Genomic DNA, 21742 nt, shown 5'->3' with positions numbered 1-21742 from the left:
GCTTCACGCTTCTTCTTCTTCCTCCTCCTTCATGCTCCTTTCCTCACTGTCGTCGCGCTCGCCACTGAATCTCGGTGACGCGTTCAGGTGCTCAACAAAAGCTCGTTCATTCCTATGCCCGTAGTCGCCTTGCTTGCTGCGCGTTTCCACGCGTGATTCTTTTTGCATCTCAACGCACACACTGTAAAATGACCACCCGTTATAATAGAAATTGTCAACGAAAAGGAATTCTGACGTCATTACTTTACTCCTCCCCTTGAGTCGACAAAGTCTGGCCTTCGGGGGGCGTGGCTTGACTGTAAAGTGGAGAAGTGCACGACTTTCCAAGGTGCTGCAAATATTTGCTTGGATTGCCCAACGGGGACAATTTCCTTTTAAACGTCAAGGTAGGACCAATCCAAAAGTTTATTTCCAAATGTCCAAGCTAGAGGCGAGTCAAAATACGCGCCTGACAATACCAACACAAGCAGGCACAGCAGAGCAAACGTTCGCAACAAATGTCATCCGTGCCAGCATGCTGGACTTTGAACAACTTTGAATGTTAGTCAGTGACAAGGAAGTTGCGTTTTGTAACTCGGTGAATGCATATAGGTTGAGCTTTCGGTAACTAGATTGCGTTTCTCGTTCTCACGTGACACCCGAGCACCCCTCATAAATGTGAGCACATCTTTTTTTTTTTTTGTCCCTGTATCTTTTTGTGCATTTTATTATTATTAATAACAATAGTTGTTATTATTGGTGCATTTTATTTATTTATTTATTTATTTTTATTGTGAGTGTTATTTTTCAGGTGCACGGATTTGATTTGCTGTTGTATGTTGACATTTGTCAAGGTCATGGCCTCTCCCAGCACTATCTTGTCAGAGGCGCTGCTCCAGTGCGGCATCTGTCAGGATGTTTTCTCCGAGCCCGTATCCATTCCCTGCGGTCACAGCTTCTGCTTCAACTGCATCACATCCCGCTGGGAGCACGGCGCCGCCTCCAGCTGTCCCAAATGTGACACGCTTTTCGCTACCCGGCCGGAGCTATGCGAGAACTCTTTCGCCAGGGAAATGTCCGAGCGCGTCCGAGCCAGAAGGAAGCCGGTGGACTCAGGGGTCCAGGAGATGATCCGAGACAGACGTCAGAAGGTGGAGGAGATCAAAAACTGCGTGGAGCTCACCAAAGTGAGTTTCTATTACGTGTAAACATTAGCATTGGCATGGCTTAACTATCTGAAGTTCTCCTGGTTTGATTTTTGAATAGTGGACAACTTCAACTTTCATTTATGTCTCCAGGAAAAGGCCAAGTTGGAACTAGAGCGGAGTGCAGAGATCTTTTCTTCTCTGACCCGGGCCCTGGAGAGAAGCTGGTCTGAGCTGCTGGAGACCATTGAGAGGCGGCAGGTTGCAATGGAGCGCTCGGCCCAGAGGCTCATGGCACAGCTGGAGCTGGAGATCAGCGAGCTGGAGAGGAGAAGGAGCGAGATGAGGCAGCTCCCGCACACCGACGACCACCTCCTTCTGCAGGTCGGCGGCGATCCCGGTCGGAATTGGTTTGCTCTTTAATTTTTTTTTTCTATGCCTCAATTTGTGTGTGTCCCAGGGATCTTCAACGTTGTCTTCTAAGTCTCGTCATGACGACGTGGTCCACTCAGACACGTGTGCGGGGATTGTGAGGAGAGCTTTGGACCACGTTGATCAACAACTGTGCTATTTTTTAAAAACACTTTCCATTCAAGGTCAGGAAATGTTCACGTTTTTCAGGGGAACTCGTCTTTCGTCCTTCAACTATATTTGTTTTTCATCCAGAGCATGACATGATGTTGCAGTATGCAGGTGAGCAGATGTCATGACCCAACTTATCTCCGAGGGATGTTAATGACAGTTAAGGTGCTGCTTTGTAGTTGATGTTTATCTGGACCCCAGGACAGCCAACCCGTGGCTGGTTCTGTCCGAAGACGGGAGACGGGTTCAGGATGGAGACGTTGAGCGGGACCTGCCGGACCTGCCTGAACGCTTTGACACTGCTCCGTGCGTGCTGGCCACCGAGGTAACTCGAGACGGAACGCAAAAAGCGGGACGCAAGAAGTCCAGGAGGCAATCTGTCTGTTCACGCAGGGTTTCACCACCGGGAGGCACTATTGGGAGGTGGAGGTGGGGGACAAGACGTCGTGGGATCTGGGCGTGGCCCGGGCGTCCGTCAAGCGGAAGGGCTTGGTGACACTCAGCCCGCAAGACGGATTCTGGGCTGTGTGTTTGAGACGGGCCACCGAGTATCGGGCCTGCGCGGCACAAGCACACCTTTTGTATCTGCCCCAGAGGCCAAAGGTCGTCGGGGTGTTTTTGGACGTGACCGACGGGACGGTGTCCTTCCACGACGCCGAGGCCAAGTCGCACATCTATTCCTTTACGCACATTAGCTTCGCAGAGGCCGTGTTTCCGCTTTTCAACCCAGATGTGAGTGACAACGGAAGGAACGGCTCGCCGCTCGTCATCCGGCCTGTTGAAGGAAGCGCCAGTTTAGACAACGTCACCATATAATGTCAACACACTTTATTTATTCATCTATAATATCTAAAAACAAAATTTTATGTTGATGATACACAAACTCTTTCGTGGAGGAATTAGAAAATAAATACTGTTGTGAGGCTGAAATCAGTTTATCAGAGTTACCGTATTTTCCGGACTATAAGGCGCACCGGACTATAAGGCGCACCTTCAATGAATGGCCCATTTTAAAACTTTGTCCTTATATAAGGCGCACCGGACTATAAGGCGCACCATTAATGCATCATGTCAGATTTTTAAACCAAATCAAATCATTTTCCATTTTATCTTTTTTATTTCAACTTCAGATGCAACAAATTACTTTAGAATCACAAAATAATGATCCATAGTCTTTTTGATTCATGATTCATAGTCTTCAGCAGGCCACTTATGATTGAATTCATGACACAATGCTTCGGGCCAGTTTCAATTTAGGAATTTGGTCCATATATAAGGCGCACCGGACTATAAGGCGCACTGCCGGCTTTTGAGAAAATTTTAGGTTTTTAGGTGCGCCTTATAGTCCGAAAAGTACGGTATTATTCAAAGTAGCTGTCGATGAATTTGATTATCGTTTACCTGATTTATTTTGACACCGCTACTGCCATTCTTTTCCCATCCTTATGCTCCCTAACTGCACAAAAAAAAACAAAAAAACAAGAGTGACGTTGTGGAATTATGTAATAATTCATTTGAAGTCATGATTACTCCCATAGCGTTGACTTTTTATTTCATCTTAATTTAATTTATTGTCATTGACTTTGGTGTTTATTGCCAGTTTATATTAAAATTGGAATGCCCGTCCGTCTTTTGTGGTCCCGTCCAATCAAACCCATTTGCAAAAAGTGTCACCATGAACACAGACCCCAGAACAGCGCGCCACTCTAAAATATTTCGTCTCGCTGACGCCAAACTGATCCGGGAGCACGCCATGTAATCTGATTAGTGCACAGGCAGGATTACCCCCCCCCCCCCCCCTCCAGAAGCAGATGGAGCCTTGAGGTGATCACCAAGTTTGCTTTGAGCCAATGAGAGCAGGATGAAGATGGATTAAAACGCAGACGTCTCGGAATTGTTCAGCAAGCTTGGTGAGTTCCGATATAGCCACTTTTGCGTTTGCTTCTTTTTGTAACGTCAGCACAGTCGTGAACGTGTTTTCATTCCAAACCTCATCCCGGGTTGTGTTTGAGGAAAGCTGGTGTGATGTCGCCCATGGTGGACGAGACTGCGGGGGATCTCCCAGTACGGGACGTTGGTCTGTTGAGGGGGGGCCTCATGGCCTCAATGCCAGGTTTGTTTCCACTCGTCTAAAGTTACGAGGTTGCCATTACCGCATTTATGAACGTGTCTCGTCTGAACAGATGCCGTATGTGATTCAGTGAAGCCATGGAAGAAGCATCACATCATGATTACAAAAGGTGAGGCCACAATATATATATTTTTTTCAGAAGCTTTTATTGAATGTTGCCGTCTCTCGTCCTTCCAGATCCGCAGCGGCTATTTCGTCTCCCCAGAGAGCAACTGGAGGATCTTTGCCTTAACATGCAAGAAGAAAACGTTGTGCTGAGAAAGCACACACGAGCGCAGGAGCAGAAGATGCGCAGGTGGTCGCCCAAAAAAGTATTGAAAACAAAAATCTTAAAATGACCGAGTTGTTGGTTTTGCTCCTCAAAGGATGTCCACCAGACTGATGCGTCTCCGTCAGGCGGGGCCGGGCTCCGGCGGCGCCAGGGAGAAGGACATGGAGGACACGCTGCAGGGGTTGGAAAGTCGCGTGGACACGCTGGAGAGCCAGAAAGTGATATTGCAAAATAAACTCAGTTTGGCCAAGCAGCACATTCTGGACTTGCGGGGTCGCACGCCTTACAGGTTCAGCAAAGGTAAGCTGCTGTCCTCTCTACGGCAGGGCTTTTTTTCCCTATAGGGACCACCGGCCGTTATAACCAAGAAGCAACTCGGGGACCACTGCTTTGACGGAATATCATTATATTTTGCACTGAAAGAGGATAGACAGACTATTTATTTGCGTCTCTATGTCTACATTTAACATCATTTGGATGGGTAAATGAATCACAAAATTAGCTGGGAAAAAAAGAAAGAAAGAAGAAAAATATTCAAAAAATAAATAAATTAATCAAGTCTAAATAATAAATCAATATGATTATAAATCAATATTATTATTTTACAATAATGTTCCATTTCCTATTTCGCGGACCACCTGCAATACCGCTACGGATCACTAGAGGGCCACGCACCACCGGTTGACCATCGTTGCTCTATAGACGTCCTTCCACCAAGTCCAAGGACACTGAGCTTTCTCACTTTTTCTCCTCCTCAAAGCTACAAAATGTACAGATGTGGATGGCGGAGTCGGAAGGGCGGATCGCACAGCCCCGCCCCGATATTGTCCGCCGATGGAAGACACCAGAGGAGACATGGACAAATTGTGAGTGGGGAATGCAATAAGATTTTGCAGCCCCATATACCCATCCCATACCCCCTCCTCCCTCTTCTCAGCAGTGTGAGCGAGCAGATGAAGATGATGGAGCTCGAGGTGACCGCCCGGACCCTTCGCGACACGCTCCGAGTTAAAGAGAAAGAGATGGAGGGAACCGTGAGGGAAATGAAGAGGCAACAGGCGGAAAAGCACAGGTGATGGCATCATCAACGTCGCACTCAATTGTTGGTTGAAAATGTTGAATTGCGGGAAAACTACGAGGAGTGAGAAAAAAAGAACTTTTTGGTACTTTTCTGCTCAGGATCAACATCAGAGAGAACGTTGACGTCATCTGTCTGCAAAAGGAGCTTTCTGAGAAGAGCGCCACCCTGAGGGTCACGCAGGAGAAGATCGCTGATCTGCAACAGGTGCCTGCCCGTCACTCTGTCGGCCACAACATCCGTTGCCATAGCAACACGCATCTTCTTCTTTCTTCGCAGGCCTATGAGAAGCAACTGGAGGAGGTCAACGCACACGCTTACAATATCTCGCTGCCGAATTGCATTTATCGTTTGAGCTTTTTTTTTTTTTTTTTTGCAGAGTCAGAAGTCCCTCCGTGAAAGTCAGACTCTTCTTCTGGAGAAAGTGGAAGAACTGAGTGAGGAGCTGAAGCAGGAGCGTCACAGAGCGCTGAGACTGGAGGCTGAGCTGACGACCGCCAGCCTGTCTCTTCAGAACCTGGACAAGGTCTGGAGCCAGCGTGAAGATCTTCATTGGAGGAGCCGTTCAATAGCGCCAATTTTTCCCTTCCAGCTTCAAGAGCATCTTGCAGACCTAGAAGGAGAGAAGGATCGGATAAAAGAAAACTACGACTCCCTACTGGAGAGGTGGGACCACAAAAGATCTTCAGCGTAATGACGACGCTTCATCGCGTTTCTTTCCCTTCACCCAGAACTTTATCGACCTACGACAGCCACGTGGACACACGCATGGAGGTAAACGCGCAGACCGAAGAACCGGAGGAGCACGTCGGCAGGATGGACATCCAGATCCTGGTGGCAACGCTGCAAACTGAGAAGGAGGAGAAAGGCAGATTGCAGTCAGAGGTGGGGAAGCTCAATCAAGAGAAGGAGATCCTGGAGAGCCAACGTGACGGTAAGATGAGCGCTGATAGCAAATGGAAGCCCACCTCTTACTGCAGAGCGTCTTGGGTTTTAGCCAAAGTAAAACATCTGGAGGAGGAGATTCTTCAGTACAAGGAGGAGATATCCCGCCTGCGGAGCAGACTGGACTCGGTCACCAAGGTTCCTAAACGGAGAAACGAATGACGCACGGCGCGACACGTTCGAAGTCTTTGAGATGATGCCTTCTCTATCTCGTCGTCCAGGAGTTCGACATGAGCGTTGAGGACCTCAGCGAAACGCTTTTACAAATCAAGGTGGGGGAAGCAAACCAAGTGTGGTTCCCCCGAAATTTTCCAGAATCATTCTTATCTCCTCACATGTTTCAGGCCTTCAGGATGCAACAGGAGAGCAGGGAGGGTTTACGTTTCCTGCGGCCCGACAACGGGAAGGAGGAACCCCAGCCGCCCGACGTCCAAGCGTCGCACGCCGACACCGTGCTGGAGTTGCAGAAAGCCAGGAGCCTCCTTCTGCTGGAGCACCGCATCAGTAAAGACCTTCAGGTGCCTTCACGTGCTCACAACGTTGGGCCCCGCCCCCTTTTAAGCAAACGCCTTTCTACCCGAAGGAGGAGCTTCACACGGTCAAGGAAATGCTGGAGATGGAGAGGAGCCAGCTGAGGACGGCCATGGCAGAGAAAGACAAAGTTTTATCCAAACGAGCTCTTCAGATCAAGACATTACAAGGTGTGTCATCTTCAAACCTTCGTTTCATGGAAAAGCAAAATTCATTCTGGCTTTTTGCGGTCTGAAGGCCAGTTGAAAGCCCTTGCGTACGCTGCCAAGAGTCAAAAAGGGACCGTGCCGCTGCAGTACACGTTGCCCGCCGGAGACCAGGAAGTAGTCCAGACCGTCCAGGAGGACATTCCCTGTGCTCCTTTGAGGCTCGGAGAGTCCTTATTGGAACTCCACCTTAAGGTAGTAAAAGATGAAATTGAAAACATGAACGGCTGCGCTGTGTTTCTCATCTGCCGTCTTTCTACTTGAGGCGGCCACCTTCACTCCAGAAGGTCTTCGGCACATGGGCGACCTTCAAGCGGACACGGTGACCTTCTGCACCTACGGCCTTTTGGACTTTGAAGTTCACTCCACGCCGTTGGTAGCGGGCGGCCAGCCCACTTACGGCTTCACCTCCCAGTACGCTTTGACGCCCCGAGATCTGCTAAAGCTGCGGAGCCAGGGCGCCAGGGTCCGAGTGGAGCTCCACCAGGCCATAGGAGGTGTCCGCTTTGTCACGCACGGGAGTGGACACTTGTCCCTCCTGGGGGCCATGCAGAGGAGAGGGGAGCGCGACAATGGCCGTGTCAACATCACAGGTACACAACAAAAATAACAAGAAGTGAACATTTTCGCTAATCTGTTCTTGTCTTAAGGCTCTGAGGGGGAAATCGTCGGTGTTGTGGATTTCTGGGCCCGTTTGTTCCCGCCCGCGGAGCCCACGGAGGACGTGTCGCTGAAAGACGGTGCCGGGATCACAGCGACGCAGACGATACCAACTCACACCACCTTGGGCTGGCGAGAAGACGGCCACGCAGTAAATCAGAATGTTAACCTTTGAATAGAAATTTTAAAAAAAGTCTAATTTGTGACCCGTTGGCAGGACTTGTACGACTACGGCGGCGGGATCCCTAACGAGCTGCTGCTGCTGCTGGACCGTTGCGAGGGTCTCAGCGGGCGATGGCCCGGACTAGTTCCAGACGCATACCTGACCTACAGGCTATACGACCTGCCGCCTCACGTGTCCAAAACGATCGCGGCCACCGCAGACCCGGTATTCCGCGACAGCGCTAGCTACCCGCTAGCAGTCACAACAGATGTGCTGCGCTACCTGCGGTATGCGGCCAGAACGACGTTACAGATGGCTTTTAGGCGGCGCGTCAAAAGTCTACGTTTGTTCTTTTGTGGCCGCAGGTCGAACAGTCTTTGGGTGTATGTGTTTGATGATAGCGATGAGCAGATTCCACCGGCCTACTTGGCGAAAACACCCATCCCGCTGAGAGCGCTGGCGACGGGCAAGGAGATCACAGGTGTGCGTCTTTAGCGATAAAAGCCGACAATTAGCTGCAATGTTGTCCTTTGTAAGCGCCGGCTAGCTTAAGACAAACATGCATCCAGTCTTTATTCTCTGTGAAGAACGACTTGTATCGTTGCCGCACTGATGAGCCAAGACAAATCAATTCTGCACGCTACGTTTTTTTTAGTCATGTCCAATTTTTCCATTTTAATAATCGACTTTTGTTTTATTTTTACGAGGCAAATGGATTCAGTTGTTCTTTTTAACACATTCAGAAGACAAAGATGGCAGAATTTTTTTATCTATTGTAAATTCCAAAAGATTTTCTAAAATGGTCTCACGTTCTGTAAACATGAAAGGGCAAAAAAAAAAGAATGAAATATGTTTTTAATAAATTGGTGCTATTCCGATAAATATGGGAATCGGCATCAGGCTCCAAACGTCCATATCGGTCGGGGCCTATGATAAAAGTTTTTTTTCATCTCTAGGCGACTATGTGCTACGTGATCCCGCCGGCGGTCCGCGGGGTACGGTCCGGGTTCTAATGAAATGGAAATATCCCTTTCAACCCCCGGGGGATGCCATCGGAGGCAGCGAGCGGTGGCGGGAAGAAGCGCAAGGGTCACAGCGGCCCATAGCCAAGCCCAGAGTCAAGGTACGGATATCACATTTCTTTCGACTAACTTGACCAAATGGCTATTCCGTAATTTTAGACGCAGCAATTTGGGCCAGCAGAGCCCAAAACAAGACAGAGGAGGACAAAAGCTTGTGTGAGGTTTCCGAAACGCGACGCCTGGCTACGCTAGCCGGCTAGCGCTCACATCACAAATGCTTTCTGTCGACAGCCCGCGCCCGAGGACGTAAAACCAGTCGGAACCAAGCGACCGGACGAGAGGTCACCCGTCCTACGCGACATTGCGCTGACCGCGTCTCCCGATTCACCGCCGACAATGTAAGTTACGCCAAGCGCAAGTATATGGACAATTGAACATAACACGGAACCCTGCAGATGTCCAGAAACATCTTCCAGAGAGTCGCCGCTAAGAAAAAGCTCTGGTACTCTGGTAGGAACCGGCAAGAATTGACTCGACTGTAACTACGGCGGCTAAAAAAAAAGAAATGTCTGCACTGTGTTCGGATTTTCAGAATATTCCCTCTGTGGATGTGGTGTCAGTGGATGAAGTGGAGGAGCTGGAGGAAGAGAAAAATGAGGAGAGGAGCGAGAGTGGTAAGATCACTCTGACGACTTTCATCAACGCAATCGTGGAAATCACGATTTTTATTGTGCTTTTACTGTGGAGCCGCTGAAGAACTGTCAGAATCTTCGCATACCTCAACCAGCGACCTTCTGATCGTGCCATCCAAACCAAAGAAAAGACGGGTAAAATACATTTCATTCGAAAAGACATTTTAAAAGCATCTCGGCGTAAAATCCGTTTCCCTCCGTTCAGGGTAACAAACTGAGAGTGGAGATCCTGTCCTTGACCTTTGAACCCTCTTCGCATGTGGCGCTGGACGATTCGGTGCAGCGCGTCTACGTGGAATACCGGCTGCTGGGCGTCCCCATGGAGACCACCGAGACGCCCGTGTCCCTCCGCAAGCCCAGGGCGGGGGAGGAGATTCACTATAACTTCACTCGAGGTGTGAGCAGGGAAGGGGGCGGAGTCTATGTGTTGCGTCATAGTTTGCTGATTGTCACGTCGCTCTGTTGCTCTGCAAGTCATCTACGTGGACGGTTCCATGTCTGCTCCACTCAGACGGTCTCTGTACACCATGTTGGAGGGCAACGACCCAAAGAAGCGGCGGTAACGTATCACACGTTGTTTGAAAACTGCCAATTTTCTTCACGATTCCGTCACCCAAATTCCAATCCAATGCGTGCGTTTGCCCAGGTTAAAGTTCACAGTCGTCAGCGAGCCGATGGACGAGGAGGAGGAATGCGTGGATGTCGGTTACGCTTTTTTGGATCTGCAGGAGCTGCTGCTGACGGGGAGTGACGTCATCGAACGGCAAATTGACAGTAGGCGCTTCTTGGGCATTTTATCTCGCTGCTGTGATGATGTTTGACATTGGCGTGTTTGCTCCAGTTGTGCGCGTGGATGAAGAGCAGGAGGTGATTGGATTCTTAAAAGTGTCACTGGAGGCCGCCAAAGCCCTGAGCGGTATTTATGAAGAGTTTCACCAGCCAGAAGATACTGAGGAAGTCAGCGAGCTTGAAGAAGAGCAGAAGGAGAAAAATAACATTAAAGTGATAGAAGAAGATGACAGTGACTTCTAAAAAACAACATTTCAGATTATTTTTAAACCCTGTGTGTGCCATTTTTATCCTTGGTGGTTAGTGTACATGAGACTGAGCTATGGTCACTTCACTGTTAATGTTGACGCTTTAATCCCAATCGTTAGAGTTTCCAGAGCAAAGGAGAATAAAAAACTGACTTGTTTTCAATGACTTTCATTCTTCTATGCATTCTGTGCCTGTGGTTATAACTTGTTATAGTGAATATGATAAAAAAGGAGCAAACTAAACAATGGCGATGACATGACATTGTGTGATTTCCAACGACCCCTGAAGGCCCCGCAGCCCAATTTCCAATCACAACCGCACTTGTGGTCGTTGACCAATTTAAAAAACAACAAAAAAGTCGCATAGTTAGGATTGTGTGTTTTTCCACTGAAGTCATCTTCAATTTTAGGGTGTTACGACACAAAACTCTCGTCTCTTGTCGGATAACCTAAAACGGGACAGAAGAAACTACGAAGCTAACAGACGCTCACGTTAGCTTTTTTTCCCCTCCACCGTTTCCATTATGGTATGTAACGATAGCATCGATGCTCACGGTCTGTTTAGCATTTTTCTTTTTAGCTCTGCCTGTAATGATGAACTTGAATATACAAAAATATCAAAAGACATTTTATTGAAAGAGAAAACGGTGTGTGTGTTGTTTTATAACTCTCAAGAAGGAGGAAATGAAGTTCGTGCGCCACCAGCAGGTCAGCCAGCTTTTCCATAACAAGTTCATTGTGGTGTTGGGAGACTCCAGTAAGTCATGAAAAAGCCCCAAAACCGGGCGACCTTCAGCCTATAATTTCAATCTACCGTAATGTCCATTTGTGACCCTAATTAATGTTCATCTCCCTCTATCTCCAGTTCAGCGGTCTGTCTACAAAGACCTTGTCTTGCTTTTACAGAAAGATGAATACCTCCACCTGGCACAACTTAAAAGAAAGGCAAGTGATCACGATGGAGAGATTCCGGTTTCGCGTGTGTACAATTAACGTGTCTTGGCTCCGATTCCTCTCTCAACTGTCTGCAGGGTGAGATGAGCTTTGAACAGGACCGCCTGATGGAAGGAGGTTGCCTCAACGTCATGCACAATGGGACGGGATACAGGGAGGTCCGGCAGTACCAGTCCCCCCACCACCTGGTCCGTTTTTACTTTGTCACATGTGTCTACTCCGACTACATGAAGAGCATCATGGAGGACTTACGCCATGGGTTGAAACCAGATTTGGTCATTGTCAACTCCTGCGTTTGGGACATTTCAAGGTAAGTCATAAAGTTATGGTGCTTTTATTTTGGCTTCTTCTTCATACATCTCAGTCGTGCTACTTGCTTTAACCGAACCTCGTTGTAGGTACAATTCAAAATGGGAGGCCGGGTACAAGGACAACCTCCTAAAGTTTTTTGAAGAACTGCTTTGCGTCCTGCCAGAAGAAAGCTTGGTCATCTGGAACCTCACCATGCCCCTTGGAGAGCGCATCAAAGGGGGGTTCCTGGTTCCTGAGGTACATTCAGAGCAGTAAAACTGCTTACAGGGGATCAAATCCGATTTTCTTTGTAAATGAGAGAGGGCAGTTTCTTGTCGCTCTGCTCCGAAACAGATCTCGCACAAGGCGGCTCATCTACGCCACGATGTGATCGAAGCCAATTTCTACAGCGGACTCCTGGCTCAAGACTGGAAGTTGGACGTGCTGGACCTCCACTTCCACTTCCGCCACTCTCTCCGGCATCGCGCCGCCGACGGCGTCCACTGGAACGCCCTGGCCCACCGCCGAATAAGCACCCTGCTGGTGCTACACGCCGCAGACGCCTGGGGCGTGGACCTGCCGCTCAACTCTCTCGGTGACGACGGAGTATCTCCAAAAAAAAAAAGAAACGGCTGGTCGTATTCATGCTGACTCAATCCACTTTGTTCTTTTAGCGGACATTTCCGTTGCCCATCTACTGCCAGGCTTGGAAAGTGAGCGGCGTGTCGGTAAGACACTCATCGACGCCAAATCAGTTGTTTACGCGCTTTCTAAAACGCACATTTGCTGTGGTTCCGTTCCGCAGCGAGGCCGCCGAGAATCAACTGGTCGCCTCGTCCTCCCTTCGGTGACTTTACCAACTTTTACGCGGACCCTGCGGCGTACGCCCCCCATTATGCCGTTGACTACGCACCTTACTCTCATCATGGCTGGCCCCCGGCATGTGCGTAATGTCTCACCATGACGGACGTGCAGGTGCGTCGTCCACTCAACAACCCGTGTTCTACTTGTTGCAGATTACGACGAGCCGTTGGTGATGAGGACCAGGCGCGCCAGGTACCAGTACATGCCTTACACCCATCACAGGCCTCATCAGTACTACTAGACTTCAACAAGGTCTGGACTTTATTCGTATACATGTTAAAAATGTTTCTGCACATACAGGAATGTGTGCTCAGTTCTCAACACATGCTCCACCTCTTTCAAATTTTAGGAGCCAGTTTTCTATTGTTGAATACCTTTTAAATGCGCGTTTCATATTAAAGGTACCTTTCCGGCAAAGTAAGCCTTTTTATTTTTGTGCTTATTATGTCTGGGGGAATTCTTCCTGATCAGGGTAAAGTTTTGGACACTGCTTGCTAAATATAGTAAAGTGATCTTATTTAATCTTATCTACATACTGACTATTGAGAAAGCAGACTGTTAAAGGTGAAAGATGGAAGGGTGCATCCTGCTCACTTCCATCCCAAATTACCTTGCAAAGCAGAAAAACGATAAATATTGGAACAATGTTCTAAGGGGACCTTTTAAAAAATAAACTATTGCATTTTGAACATTAATTACTCTGATAAAGTACAGACTTGATTTTAAAACACGTTTCTGGCATTAAAGATGAAATCTAGCCTTAAGTGTAGTCCTATTACATTCTTACAGGTTACATGTATGAATATTTATAAAACACAAATTCTACCAAGTGATTTGAATTTTGTACAAAGTATTCATTCAGTTTAGTTCGTTCAATAAGTGGTTGCGTTTTATTAGAGAAATTGTACATAAAACACAGGGAGTGCATTTGGTAGAGTATAAATGCAAAAATGAGCTAATTTCCCCTGTAAAGTGAAAGAGTGAAAAAGTGTTTACGCCTCATTTGGTTGTTGTAACCAGACAAAAAAAAGGGGAAAGTAAGATGCCTCAGACCATGAGGAGGCGATGCACTTGTTGCAGTTGCTGCTGCGACAGGACCAGACGGTGGACTTGCTCCTGTCCGCGAGTACAAGGAATGGCGACACGACCCACAAACACTGTCCCGTCCGTCTTCTCTCCCTTTGCCTGAGGTTACAAAACACGACCGTTTGTTCATTTGTGCGAGCGTGAGAGTGTGTGGATTTTGATCTCACCTTGACGAAAGAAGAGACTGGGAAGGTTGCAAAGTCGGAAGGGGCTTTTGCTCCCGGTTGATTGGACACAACATGTTCAGCGACTTCACCCTGGAGAGAAAACAAGCATTCAGATGCAATTTCAAGTGTTGCGCATCTCTCTCTCTCTCTCTCTCTCTCTCTATCTCTCTATATCTATATATATATATATATATATCTATATATCTATATATATATAAAAACCTTGAGTTTGGCTAGAGCGTTGCTGAGGTTGTGGAGTCTGGTGGTCTGCTCCAGCAGCTGGGCGCTGGCGCTCACTAGAGGAAGATGGAGGGAGACAATGTCAGAGTTGGAGTGGTAGGGAGTGGCCACCAGATGCGTCCACACACCTGACGTCTTCCCGGTGATGTCGACCACTTTGACTTCTGCGCTCAGCTTCAGAAGCGTAGCCAGCAGCTGGTCTGTGCGGCGGTAGATGCCCATATTCAGTCCTTCTGGTGGCACCGAGCTCTCCTTGGTCACTTGGGGCAGTTTGGCTGGGCACAGTGGAGGCAGCGAGGCCAGCTGGGCACTCATCTTCTCTGCCTGGATGGTAAACACACTCTTGCTGAAGCAAATAGAAGCTCCAAACCCCTCGAGAAAAACTCTCATCTCCATTCTCCCAAGGACACCTTAAGTCTGATGTTTTCCGTCTTGAGGCGCTTGATGCCCAGTCTCTGAGCTTCAAGCTGCTGCTGGAGGAGAGGAGAGTCCACCACTTGCAATGGTCCTGCCAGCGATTGCGACATAGCTACTGAGGGAGGATATAAAGTAAGCCGCAATGATTCTGACTTGAAATCATCCAGGCTTCTCGGCTTCTTTAAAAATGTACCTCCTGCTGGTCCCTGAACGGCGGAAGCCATTCCGGAAGCAGGCACACCTCGCAAGCCCTCGATGGTCATCTTGGATTGATTATGGATGCGCTGTTTCAGCTCAGCTTTCTCCGCTTCCAGCTGGTCGATGTCGGCTTGCAGGGCATCCATTGTCTCCTCGAATTCCCTGGCAAAAGGAGCGCGAGTGAGACACTGAGCGCGCCAGCACGGGGGTGGCCCACTCGACAAATGATCCTCTCACTTTTCTTTCTTCTTCAGCAAGTCTAGGTTCTTGTCCAATTTGGTCTGGATCTTCTCCACACGCTCATCCGCATCCTTGGTGGACGTGTCCAGCTTCTTCTCCAGCAGGCTCAGACGGACATTGGCCTCACTCAGCTCTTCTCCCTACGAGACAAAACAAAACCAAAATGATTCTTGAACTTGCGCACCAAGTAAGCCTTTTGGACCTTGCCCAACCTTGATCTTGAGGGACTTCTTGAACTCCTTGATGGCTGCTTCTCTGTCCTCTAGCTTCACTCCGAGGCCCTCGGCATCAGTCATCTCGGCTCGGACCGTGGCTGCTCTCAATTCCACGGGAGGACTCTGAGGGAAGAATCACAAAGTGACCACAAAGTCTCGGGTCATTAAAGACCCACCAGGACACACGAGTGCATACCTTTCCCTGTGGTTTGTCCGCGTCGTACTCTCCTTCCTGCATGGCGGTGGCCATCTTGTTCATCGTAGCAACAATGGCGCTGCAGGACTGACGCAGGCACTCGGTGCCATTAAGCGCGTGAGAGCCGTAGACCTGCGCGAGGGACAAAAGCCTCAACCTGGTTGCATCTGCCCCAAATTTTCCTGACAATTCCTTACCTGCTCCACGGCCTGACACGCCGTGTCCTCCAATTTGAGCGCATTCAGTCCTTCCTGCTCAGTCAGCGGCGCTGACATCTGAGCTCCGGCCGCCGCCACCTCTTGAAGCACCGCCACCACCCGGGTCAGCTGCCGTCTGCACTCGGTCAGCCCCTCGGACACCTGACGGCAAACCACGGCCACTTCTGCTTAATCGTTTCTTGCAATGGAGCTTCATTTGAGTTGACTGCCCACGCGTCCTTACCTGTGGTCCAAAATTGAGAGCGGCCGGGGCCCCGACGGCATCGGTTCCGGGCATTCGGCGGCGGATCTTTTTGCAAAACTGCTTGATGTCCGAGCAGGACGTGTCCAAATCCTTCAGGAGAACAGCCAGCGTGGAGTTCTGCTGACCTGTCGCGAGGAACCCACGCAGACGGGCCACCTCCACTCCCATACAGTCCAGGGCACTTTGAGTAAACTGAGGATCAGAAGGCCAATTAAATCCCTTGCGAAATTCCTGCGAGGTTCACGTCCTAAACATGCACCACCAAAAAGAGACCGGTACCTTAATGTGGTCAGATAGCTGCACGGTACAGTCCTCTTTGTGTTCTGCCAGATGAACACTGTACAATTGCTAGAAGCCAGAGTGAAAATTGCTGAGTAAGTTTCTACTGTCGAGGAAGTGGAGAGCAGCTTCTGTTACCTGGTAATACTTGATGGCCTTGGTCAGCGGTTCCACCTGAACAGTCTCGTCCAACTGGTCTTTGTGCAGCAGGTCAATGAAATAATCCAGAGAGCGCTCGTGAAAGCTCATTTCCGAGTAGAGCGTGCCCATGCGCTTAAAAACCTCCACCGAGCACATACTCAAAGCCCTGCAACCGGACGGGAGAGTTTATTTCTTCATTTATTTATTTTGCTGATGCGGAGATTTACGACATTGACAACTTACTGTTCATATTTGTGCAAGGTGGCCTGAAGCAAACTCAGCGAGTACACGAGTCCAGAGGCAAAACTGCGTTGTTCTCCTGGAGGCCCTTTGAGAGCGCTGCCTTGGGCCAGGTTGCCGTTCAGATCGAACTTCTCCTGCGCTTGTTTGCTGATCAGCTCAGCCTATGAGGGACGAGCGGGAATGCTACACAAACGGGACGGACGCGGTGACGCCCTCCGCTTTCGACGGCCTCCCACCTTGCAAATGATCCTGGGGATGAGCAGGAGCACCAGTATGCAGTCGTGGTCCCCGCCGTGACGAAGGAAGGAGTCCGGCATGAAGGAGGTGAGCAGCGCCACCTCCCGGTTGAGCTGAGCCACTTCCATTTTCCTCAGTTCCATCTCGATGGCCTGGTGGACGGACGCACGGCAGTCTTCAGCGCCATGGACTTTGAAGCACCGCCGTCCTTGACCTACCTTGGCGTACGCCTTTGTCTCTGCAAACTTGATCTTGAAGTCAAACAGCTCTGCGGGCGGCTGTTGCACTTCGCTACTTTCACTCTGCTGCATCATCAGCTCTTTGTTGGCCTCCTGGCGTGCAAAAACAAACGGCGCTCGGAGCGTCAGGGCGCGGCAACGGCGGCAATGGCGGCCCCGTCCGGGACGCGCACCCACCTGCAATCTGTTGGTGAGCTCTCTGTATTTGTTGATGGTCTGCTGGTAATCGGCCACCGTCTCCTGGGCGGCCTCCACCCTCTTGTCCGCCTCGCGGACCTTTGCGCCGCTCATGTCCAGCTGCTCCCTCAGCTCCATTTCCGTCTCCCTGGCGTTCTCCTGGAGCTCGTCGTTCATTTCATTGATGGCCTCCTGTTGAAGCAAAGAAAGTTGGCTCGTCACTGACTGACCTTGGCTGTGGACGATATCCGTAAAGCCCGACTGACCAGATCGCTGACGGTTTCTCTCAGCTCCCTGACTTTCTCTTCTAAGTCGAGGTTCCTCTCCGTTAGAGTCTCAACCATCTCCTCTGATCCCAGGGCGGCGTCCACCTGACACACAAAACGCTCAGACACGGAACACGTTTTGGAACGCGGGTCCGAGCTTCACCTGCTCTTTCAGTTCGTCGACTGTGACTTCGGCCTGCTTGAGCTCCTCCTGCAGTTTTTCCTTCTGAGTCCTCAGGGTCTCCATCTCGGCGTTCTTCTTCTCCATCTGCTTCTGCAGTTTCACGTGCTCCTGTTTCTCAGAGGCAGACAGGTCGCGCATCCTGAGGAGAAGAATTTGTTTCGGTGAAAGGGAGTATTCAAAAGCGCTACCTCAGATTGGTTCTTCAACCTATTTACCTGACTAAGGCCTCCTTCAGTTTGTTGTTCTGCTCCTCGAGCTGTTTCACATGGTAACTGGAGGCGGCGCCATCCGAGCCTGCGGGAGGAACAAAGACGCAGATTACCTTTGAGTCGATTCCACAATGGGACATTTGTGAAACGAGCGTGCAGAGGACAGACCTTTCTCTGAAATGTCGTGCCGAAGGATCTCCAGGTCCATGGACAACTCCTCCACTTTCTCCTTCAGCGTTTCCACCTCCACCTGTAGCGACTCTGCTCGCTCTTCAGCCATCTCTTTATCCAGGGTGGCCATTTCGATGGCATCCGCTGTGTCGGACATCTCCTCCATGTAGCGGTCCTTAGCCTCTTGAGCGTCGCGGGCTTCCTGGAGGAACAACGTGAGCTTCAGGTTGGAAAAAAAATCCACATTTTGATGTCGTAATCGATATTACCCTCTTGGCTTCTTTGAGATTTTTTTGTAGCTCGGCCTGCTGCTCCTGCATTTTGCTCTTCCACTCATGCAGCTGCTCCAGTTGGATCTTGTGCTTCTCCAGCTCCTTCAGTTTGGCCTTGTCTTCCGTGCGCTTGGCTTTCAGCGTCTCCAGCTTCTCCTCCAGATCCTTCACCTGAGCCCGCAGTGATTCCTCCTCCTGGGAATAGCACAGGACACAGGTTGGACCGATTCTTACACCCCAAGAAATAAATAAATAAATTATCATATAATTAATATTATTATATAAATATTGTAAATAAATTGTTGGGAATAGATTTTTTTTTTTTTTCTTTGGTATCCTTTCCCATTAACCGCAATGCAAATACGTGGAATTGAAATCGTTTACATTTAATTTACTCACCAGCATAATTCTATAATCCATTAGTGACCCACCTTACTCGGAGTAGCTGGAGCAGAAGTTGCGATGTGAGGCATGAGTGGAGCACCCTGGTGGGGGGACAGGCCCACCTCGCTGACATCACCAGATGACAGATTCTCACGAGAGGCCTGACAAAAGAAGGTGGCGGAAATATTATTTCACCATTCATTTGATTTGGCTAGAGCAAACATTTGCTCTGCGTGCACTTTAAGTTCATCAAGTAAATCCCATCTTTGAGCCAAACGAGCCAAATGCACCCGTGTCCACTGTCGCGCTTCACCACTTCCCGTGATACGTGACGTGGCGGAGCATACCATCAGCGGCAGGCCGGAGCGGCTCGGGGGACGTAGCAAGAGGGAGGGGAGCGAGGTGGCGGGCGTCAGACGCTTTGGCGTGCGCCACTGCCACGGTACGAGCACAAACACCGTGTTACTACGCGGAAGTGAAAATCGGCGTCCGTTCCGCCCTCAAAACAAAATCCTTCATATGACAAGATGAACTTTGACCATGATCTCACCTTGATAGAACGGCGGGTAGAGGACTGGAGGAGAGGAGGAATGCGCACACGAAACAAGGTAAGAGATTAGCGACAAAGGAATAGCAAACCAGGTGAGTGTATCTTGACGGTTTCAAGTTAATTGAAAAAAATAAAATAAAATCCCCACTCTGAGCGCAAAAAAAAAAAAAAAGCAACATGTCACTTCATGCAACTGTGTCAAAGGACCTCACAAGCTTGCACAAAACAACGTGTGCATGCTTCCACCAAACACAAAGTGTACGTGCAAAATCAATGTGCAAGTCTGAGTGGCCCAAAAAAAAAAAAAGATTTTGGAGCCTTGTGCCGATGCATTTTTTTTTTAAGGGAGGAGTTTGAGAATATCAATTGTTAAATGAGTGGTGTTAACATAAAGCCAAACACACACACATAAAAAAGACCTAGAAACATTTCTACCTTCTTGGCGCTTACGGGTGCCTGGAAAATATTTTTTTTAGGAAAATAAACAACAACTTGTGTTTAATCAATAAATCATACGCTAAATGATGATTGCATACCTGTTTACTTGTTTTGGGAATCTCTGGGATATCTGCTGGAGCAAAGTCATATTTCATGAAATTGATTCCTTGTAACTTTTAAATGTTTATCAATGTAAGACACAAAATGTCCACCTTTTTGTCTGAGGATCCTGGAGGCACCAGACTCGGGAGTGTCGGGAGATGTCGCACTGGAGCCGTCATCGACCACCTGGATCTGCATACGGAGCGGCGCATGACAAATATTAGGTTCAAGACACACATTGCCTCATGAGCGCTTAACGCCGTCCATCTTACAAACCTGAGTCTGTCTGACAAATATTCCATGGTTCTCCTCGCAGGTGAAGTAGCGCTTCCCCTGCACGGTGCCGTCGTTCTTGCCTTTGGGCTCGTTGAGGATGACACCCACCCATTTGCCAGAGGCAAACAGGGTCGCTCCAATGAAGGCGACAGTGCCACGCTGGCCTTTTCCGATCACTTCCACCACAGAACCAATCTAGGAGGAACGAACAGGGCAGGTATTTGGATGAACTGAAGCCTTCATTTTTTTCATCAATGTCTGCAAATGACCTTTGGAGCTTTCCCACTTTCCACAGTTCCGCCGCTGCTCATTCTGCTGATCAATGGGCTCGTTAGCTGGTGGATTGTGGAAATGGAGGACAGAAAAACAATGTAGTTAATATACACCCTTACGTAAGATGAGACGAGCGATGGTGGTCATTTTGAAATTCTTTAAGTCATTTGGATCCATTTTCTTAAAATGTTGGCTCAGCAAAACAGCTGATATCATTTGCCAGTCACATGTGGCAGACCACAGTAGGCTGCTTCAAATCTTGTCTCTTGAATTGCCCCAGCTCGCACAAAGACCCCCATTCAAAACCAAGCAGGTCATGCTAACTCGTGTCGCCTAATGCTTTGAACCACAGGGGAGAAACGGGATAGAAAAGACTTTTCATCATACAAGCAGGAGCAAGAATCAATTCGGTTTTTATAAACTTGTATGAATTACACTTTGGTAAAAGTCGTTTAATTTGTCTCTTTTCATCAAGATGGAGACGCAAGATAATCCGAGGTAACTCACACTTCTGAAATGAGGTGAGTCTTTCAAATGGAAACTTTTTTTTTTTCCCCCCATCAAAGTATTGTGTGGGGTTTTAGTCAGGACTATTATGCTTTCTTTCTAGTTACTTACCTGGGGTGTGTAAGAATGCCTCCTATTCATAGCCATGGCAATTCAAATTAAATTAATAATACAAGGTAGTTCCAAATACTCAAACGACTCAACTCAAGTGTTGTTTTTTGTTCATGATGCTTTCCCTTTCCAAGCATTTCGAGGAGTGGCCCAAGTGGCGCATCACTAAACGTCACTACTGAGACGAATTTGGGAAAGGGAGGGCGAGATATTTCCCATGTCAACATTGAAACAGCTGTTGGAAATGTTCGTTGACGCTGCAGGGGAACGGAAGTGAGACAAAATCACCAACAACAATTTATGGTGATGAGCTGTATTAACTTGTCACTCCCGTTCTGTCCTGCTCATACATGCGCAGTGGATTTGGTGTGGTTTCCCTGTCCTGTTAAGTCCGACTGCCTCACCCTTTCACCTAAGTGATATAGAGGTTCGTTTTAGCCGAGCTAGATTGTCAAGGGTGTTATTCACCCTCCATAACCAAAGTGATCTTGCGGTTTCTTTCTAACACAAGGCTTCCATGACTGATGTCGATCAGCAGCACAATTCCATCATAGCTTTTTTTCCTCTGTCAGTTTCTGTTAAGCTAATGTCAGCATAACCAATGTAACGCGGCACCTTTTTTCATATAACAAGAGCACCCGAGACACTCGCGGTTTAAAATCACGACTTTTGAAACTCACGCTTAAAATACAACCTTTTGGTGTATCACCTTGGAATGTTGATTTCAAGTTATTGTTGCTATTTTTCCTCCTTATTCTTCTTGGTCGCGTCCCTGCTCCTTTTCTTCTGTTGCCTTTCTTGCGCACTACCGCCACCTTGTGGTGTGGAATCTCAATCAAGGAAATTTACACTACAGTAGTTTCTCTTTTGTGAGCGCCGTATTACTCAAATAAGATACACAATTACTATCA

At 48.6% G+C, this 21742-nt stretch overlaps 4 protein-coding genes across 13 annotated transcripts; 3 read left to right on the top strand and 1 right to left on the bottom strand.

The window, feature by feature from the left end:
- Positions 1-7: 7 nt before the first annotated feature.
- Positions 8-2636, top strand: LOC119128156 (E3 ubiquitin-protein ligase TRIM39-like). Of its 2 annotated transcripts, none has more exons than XM_037260358.1 (7): positions 8-87; positions 834-1166; positions 1278-1508; positions 1585-1720; positions 1791-1817; positions 1886-2031; positions 2100-2636. In XM_037260358.1, the coding sequence occupies exons 2-7, from the start codon at positions 837-839 to the stop codon at positions 2520-2522; spliced, it is 1293 nt and encodes a 430-aa protein (XP_037116253.1). In that variant the 5' UTR covers positions 8-87; positions 834-836; the 3' UTR covers positions 2523-2636. The 2 variants fall into 2 exon arrangements, with proteins under 2 accessions (XP_037116253.1, XP_037116252.1); XM_037260357.1 differs by lacking the exon at positions 8-87 and adding an exon at positions 291-386.
- Positions 2637-3536: 900 nt separating this feature from the next.
- On the top strand, positions 3537-10682 carry LOC119128262 (protein fantom-like). Its single transcript, XM_037260522.1, has 30 exons — positions 3537-3819; positions 3890-3946; positions 4015-4132; positions 4203-4408; positions 4869-4974; positions 5046-5180; positions 5288-5393; positions 5466-5489; positions 5566-5712; positions 5779-5852; positions 5918-6120; positions 6184-6269; positions 6353-6403; positions 6476-6649; positions 6715-6832; positions 6900-7063; positions 7134-7461; positions 7519-7679; positions 7746-7978; positions 8057-8172; positions 8648-8814; positions 8873-8929; positions 9005-9111; positions 9169-9223; positions 9306-9387; positions 9461-9540; positions 9611-9800; positions 9880-9964; positions 10052-10179; positions 10247-10682. Exons 1-30 carry the CDS (start codon positions 3732-3734, stop codon positions 10435-10437), a joined length of 3837 nt encoding a protein of 1278 aa, XP_037116417.1. The 5' UTR covers positions 3537-3731; the 3' UTR covers positions 10438-10682.
- Positions 10683-11063: 381 nt separating this feature from the next.
- fam113 (family with sequence similarity 113) lies at positions 11064-12792 on the top strand. The gene is made up of 8 exons (XM_037262998.1): positions 11064-11199; positions 11308-11387; positions 11474-11706; positions 11795-11945; positions 12042-12282; positions 12362-12415; positions 12493-12630; positions 12704-12792. The coding sequence occupies exons 1-8, from the start codon at positions 11127-11129 to the stop codon at positions 12790-12792; spliced, it is 1059 nt and encodes a 352-aa protein (XP_037118893.1). The 5' UTR covers positions 11064-11126.
- A 621-nt stretch (positions 12793-13413) lies between these two features.
- Positions 13414-21643, bottom strand: LOC119128081 (dynactin subunit 1-like). Of its 9 annotated transcripts, none has more exons than XM_037260186.1 (30): positions 21541-21643; positions 20210-20275; positions 19941-20135; positions 19775-19856; positions 19661-19695; positions 19560-19580; positions 19125-19148; positions 18622-18735; positions 18188-18385; positions 17916-18120; positions 17754-17832; positions 17518-17677; positions 17355-17459; positions 17089-17280; positions 16891-17004; positions 16672-16824; positions 16436-16596; positions 16190-16358; positions 16052-16120; positions 15752-15964; positions 15508-15669; positions 15311-15442; positions 15112-15237; positions 14897-15039; positions 14655-14821; positions 14455-14573; positions 14173-14368; positions 14027-14100; positions 13805-13894; positions 13414-13736 (listed from the first exon to the last, which is right to left on the bottom strand). In XM_037260186.1, the coding sequence occupies exons 2-30, from the start codon at positions 20249-20251 to the stop codon at positions 13599-13601; spliced, it is 3678 nt and encodes a 1225-aa protein (XP_037116081.1). In that variant the 5' UTR covers positions 20252-20275; positions 21541-21643; the 3' UTR covers positions 13414-13598. The 9 variants fall into 9 exon arrangements, with proteins under 9 accessions (XP_037116081.1, XP_037116073.1, XP_037116072.1 ...); XM_037260185.1 differs by having other exon boundaries at positions 13599-13736; positions 14455-14576; XM_037260178.1 differs by having other exon boundaries at positions 14455-14821; positions 21526-21643.
- Between the last annotated feature and the right edge of the window lie 99 nt (positions 21644-21742).

The sequence above is a fragment of the Syngnathus acus genome, chromosome 10 (assembly GCF_901709675.1).
Source record: "Syngnathus acus chromosome 10, fSynAcu1.2, whole genome shotgun sequence".
NCBI lineage: Eukaryota > Metazoa > Chordata > Actinopteri > Syngnathiformes > Syngnathidae > Syngnathus > Syngnathus acus.
Note: the sequence above shows the minus strand (reverse complement) of the source record. Positions and strands in the feature narration are given on the sequence as shown.

Excerpts from the sequence above, each read along its gene's own strand:
- LOC119128156 (XM_037260358.1), top strand. The coding sequence starts at position 837 with ATGGCCTCTCCCAGCACTATCTTGTCAGAGGCGCTGCTCCAGTGCGGC. Across the intron at positions 1,509-1,584 it reads ACGACCACCTCCTTCTGCAG|GGATCTTCAACGTTGTCTTC; the intron begins GTCGGCGGCGAT and ends TGTGTGTCCCAG. Across the intron at positions 1,721-1,790 it reads AAAAACACTTTCCATTCAAG|AGCATGACATGATGTTGCAG; the intron begins GTCAGGAAATGT and ends TTTTTCATCCAG.
- LOC119128262 (XM_037260522.1), top strand. The coding sequence starts at position 3,732 with ATGTCGCCCATGGTGGACGAGACTGCGGGGGATCTCCCAGTACGGGAC. Across the intron at positions 6,404-6,475 it reads AAACGCTTTTACAAATCAAG|GCCTTCAGGATGCAACAGGA; the intron begins GTGGGGGAAGCA and ends CACATGTTTCAG. Across the intron at positions 9,801-9,879 it reads TCACTATAACTTCACTCGAG|TCATCTACGTGGACGGTTCC; the intron begins GTGTGAGCAGGG and ends TTGCTCTGCAAG.
- fam113 (XM_037262998.1), top strand. The coding sequence starts at position 11,127 with ATGAAGTTCGTGCGCCACCAGCAGGTCAGCCAGCTTTTCCATAACAAG. Across the intron at positions 11,707-11,794 it reads TGCGTTTGGGACATTTCAAG|GTACAATTCAAAATGGGAGG; the intron begins GTAAGTCATAAA and ends ACCTCGTTGTAG. Across the intron at positions 12,631-12,703 it reads TCATGGCTGGCCCCCGGCAT|ATTACGACGAGCCGTTGGTG; the intron begins GTGCGTAATGTC and ends TACTTGTTGCAG.
- LOC119128081 (XM_037260178.1), bottom strand. The coding sequence starts at position 20,251 with ATGAGCAGCGGCGGAACTGTGGAAAGTGGGAAAGCTCCAAAG. Across the intron at positions 16,121-16,189 it reads AGGCCATCAAGTATTACCAG|CAATTGTACAGTGTTCATCT; the intron begins GTAACAGAAGCT and ends TCTGGCTTCTAG. Across the intron at positions 14,369-14,454 it reads CGGAAAACATCAGACTTAAG|GCAGAGAAGATGAGTGCCCA; the intron begins GTGTCCTTGGGA and ends TTTACCATCCAG.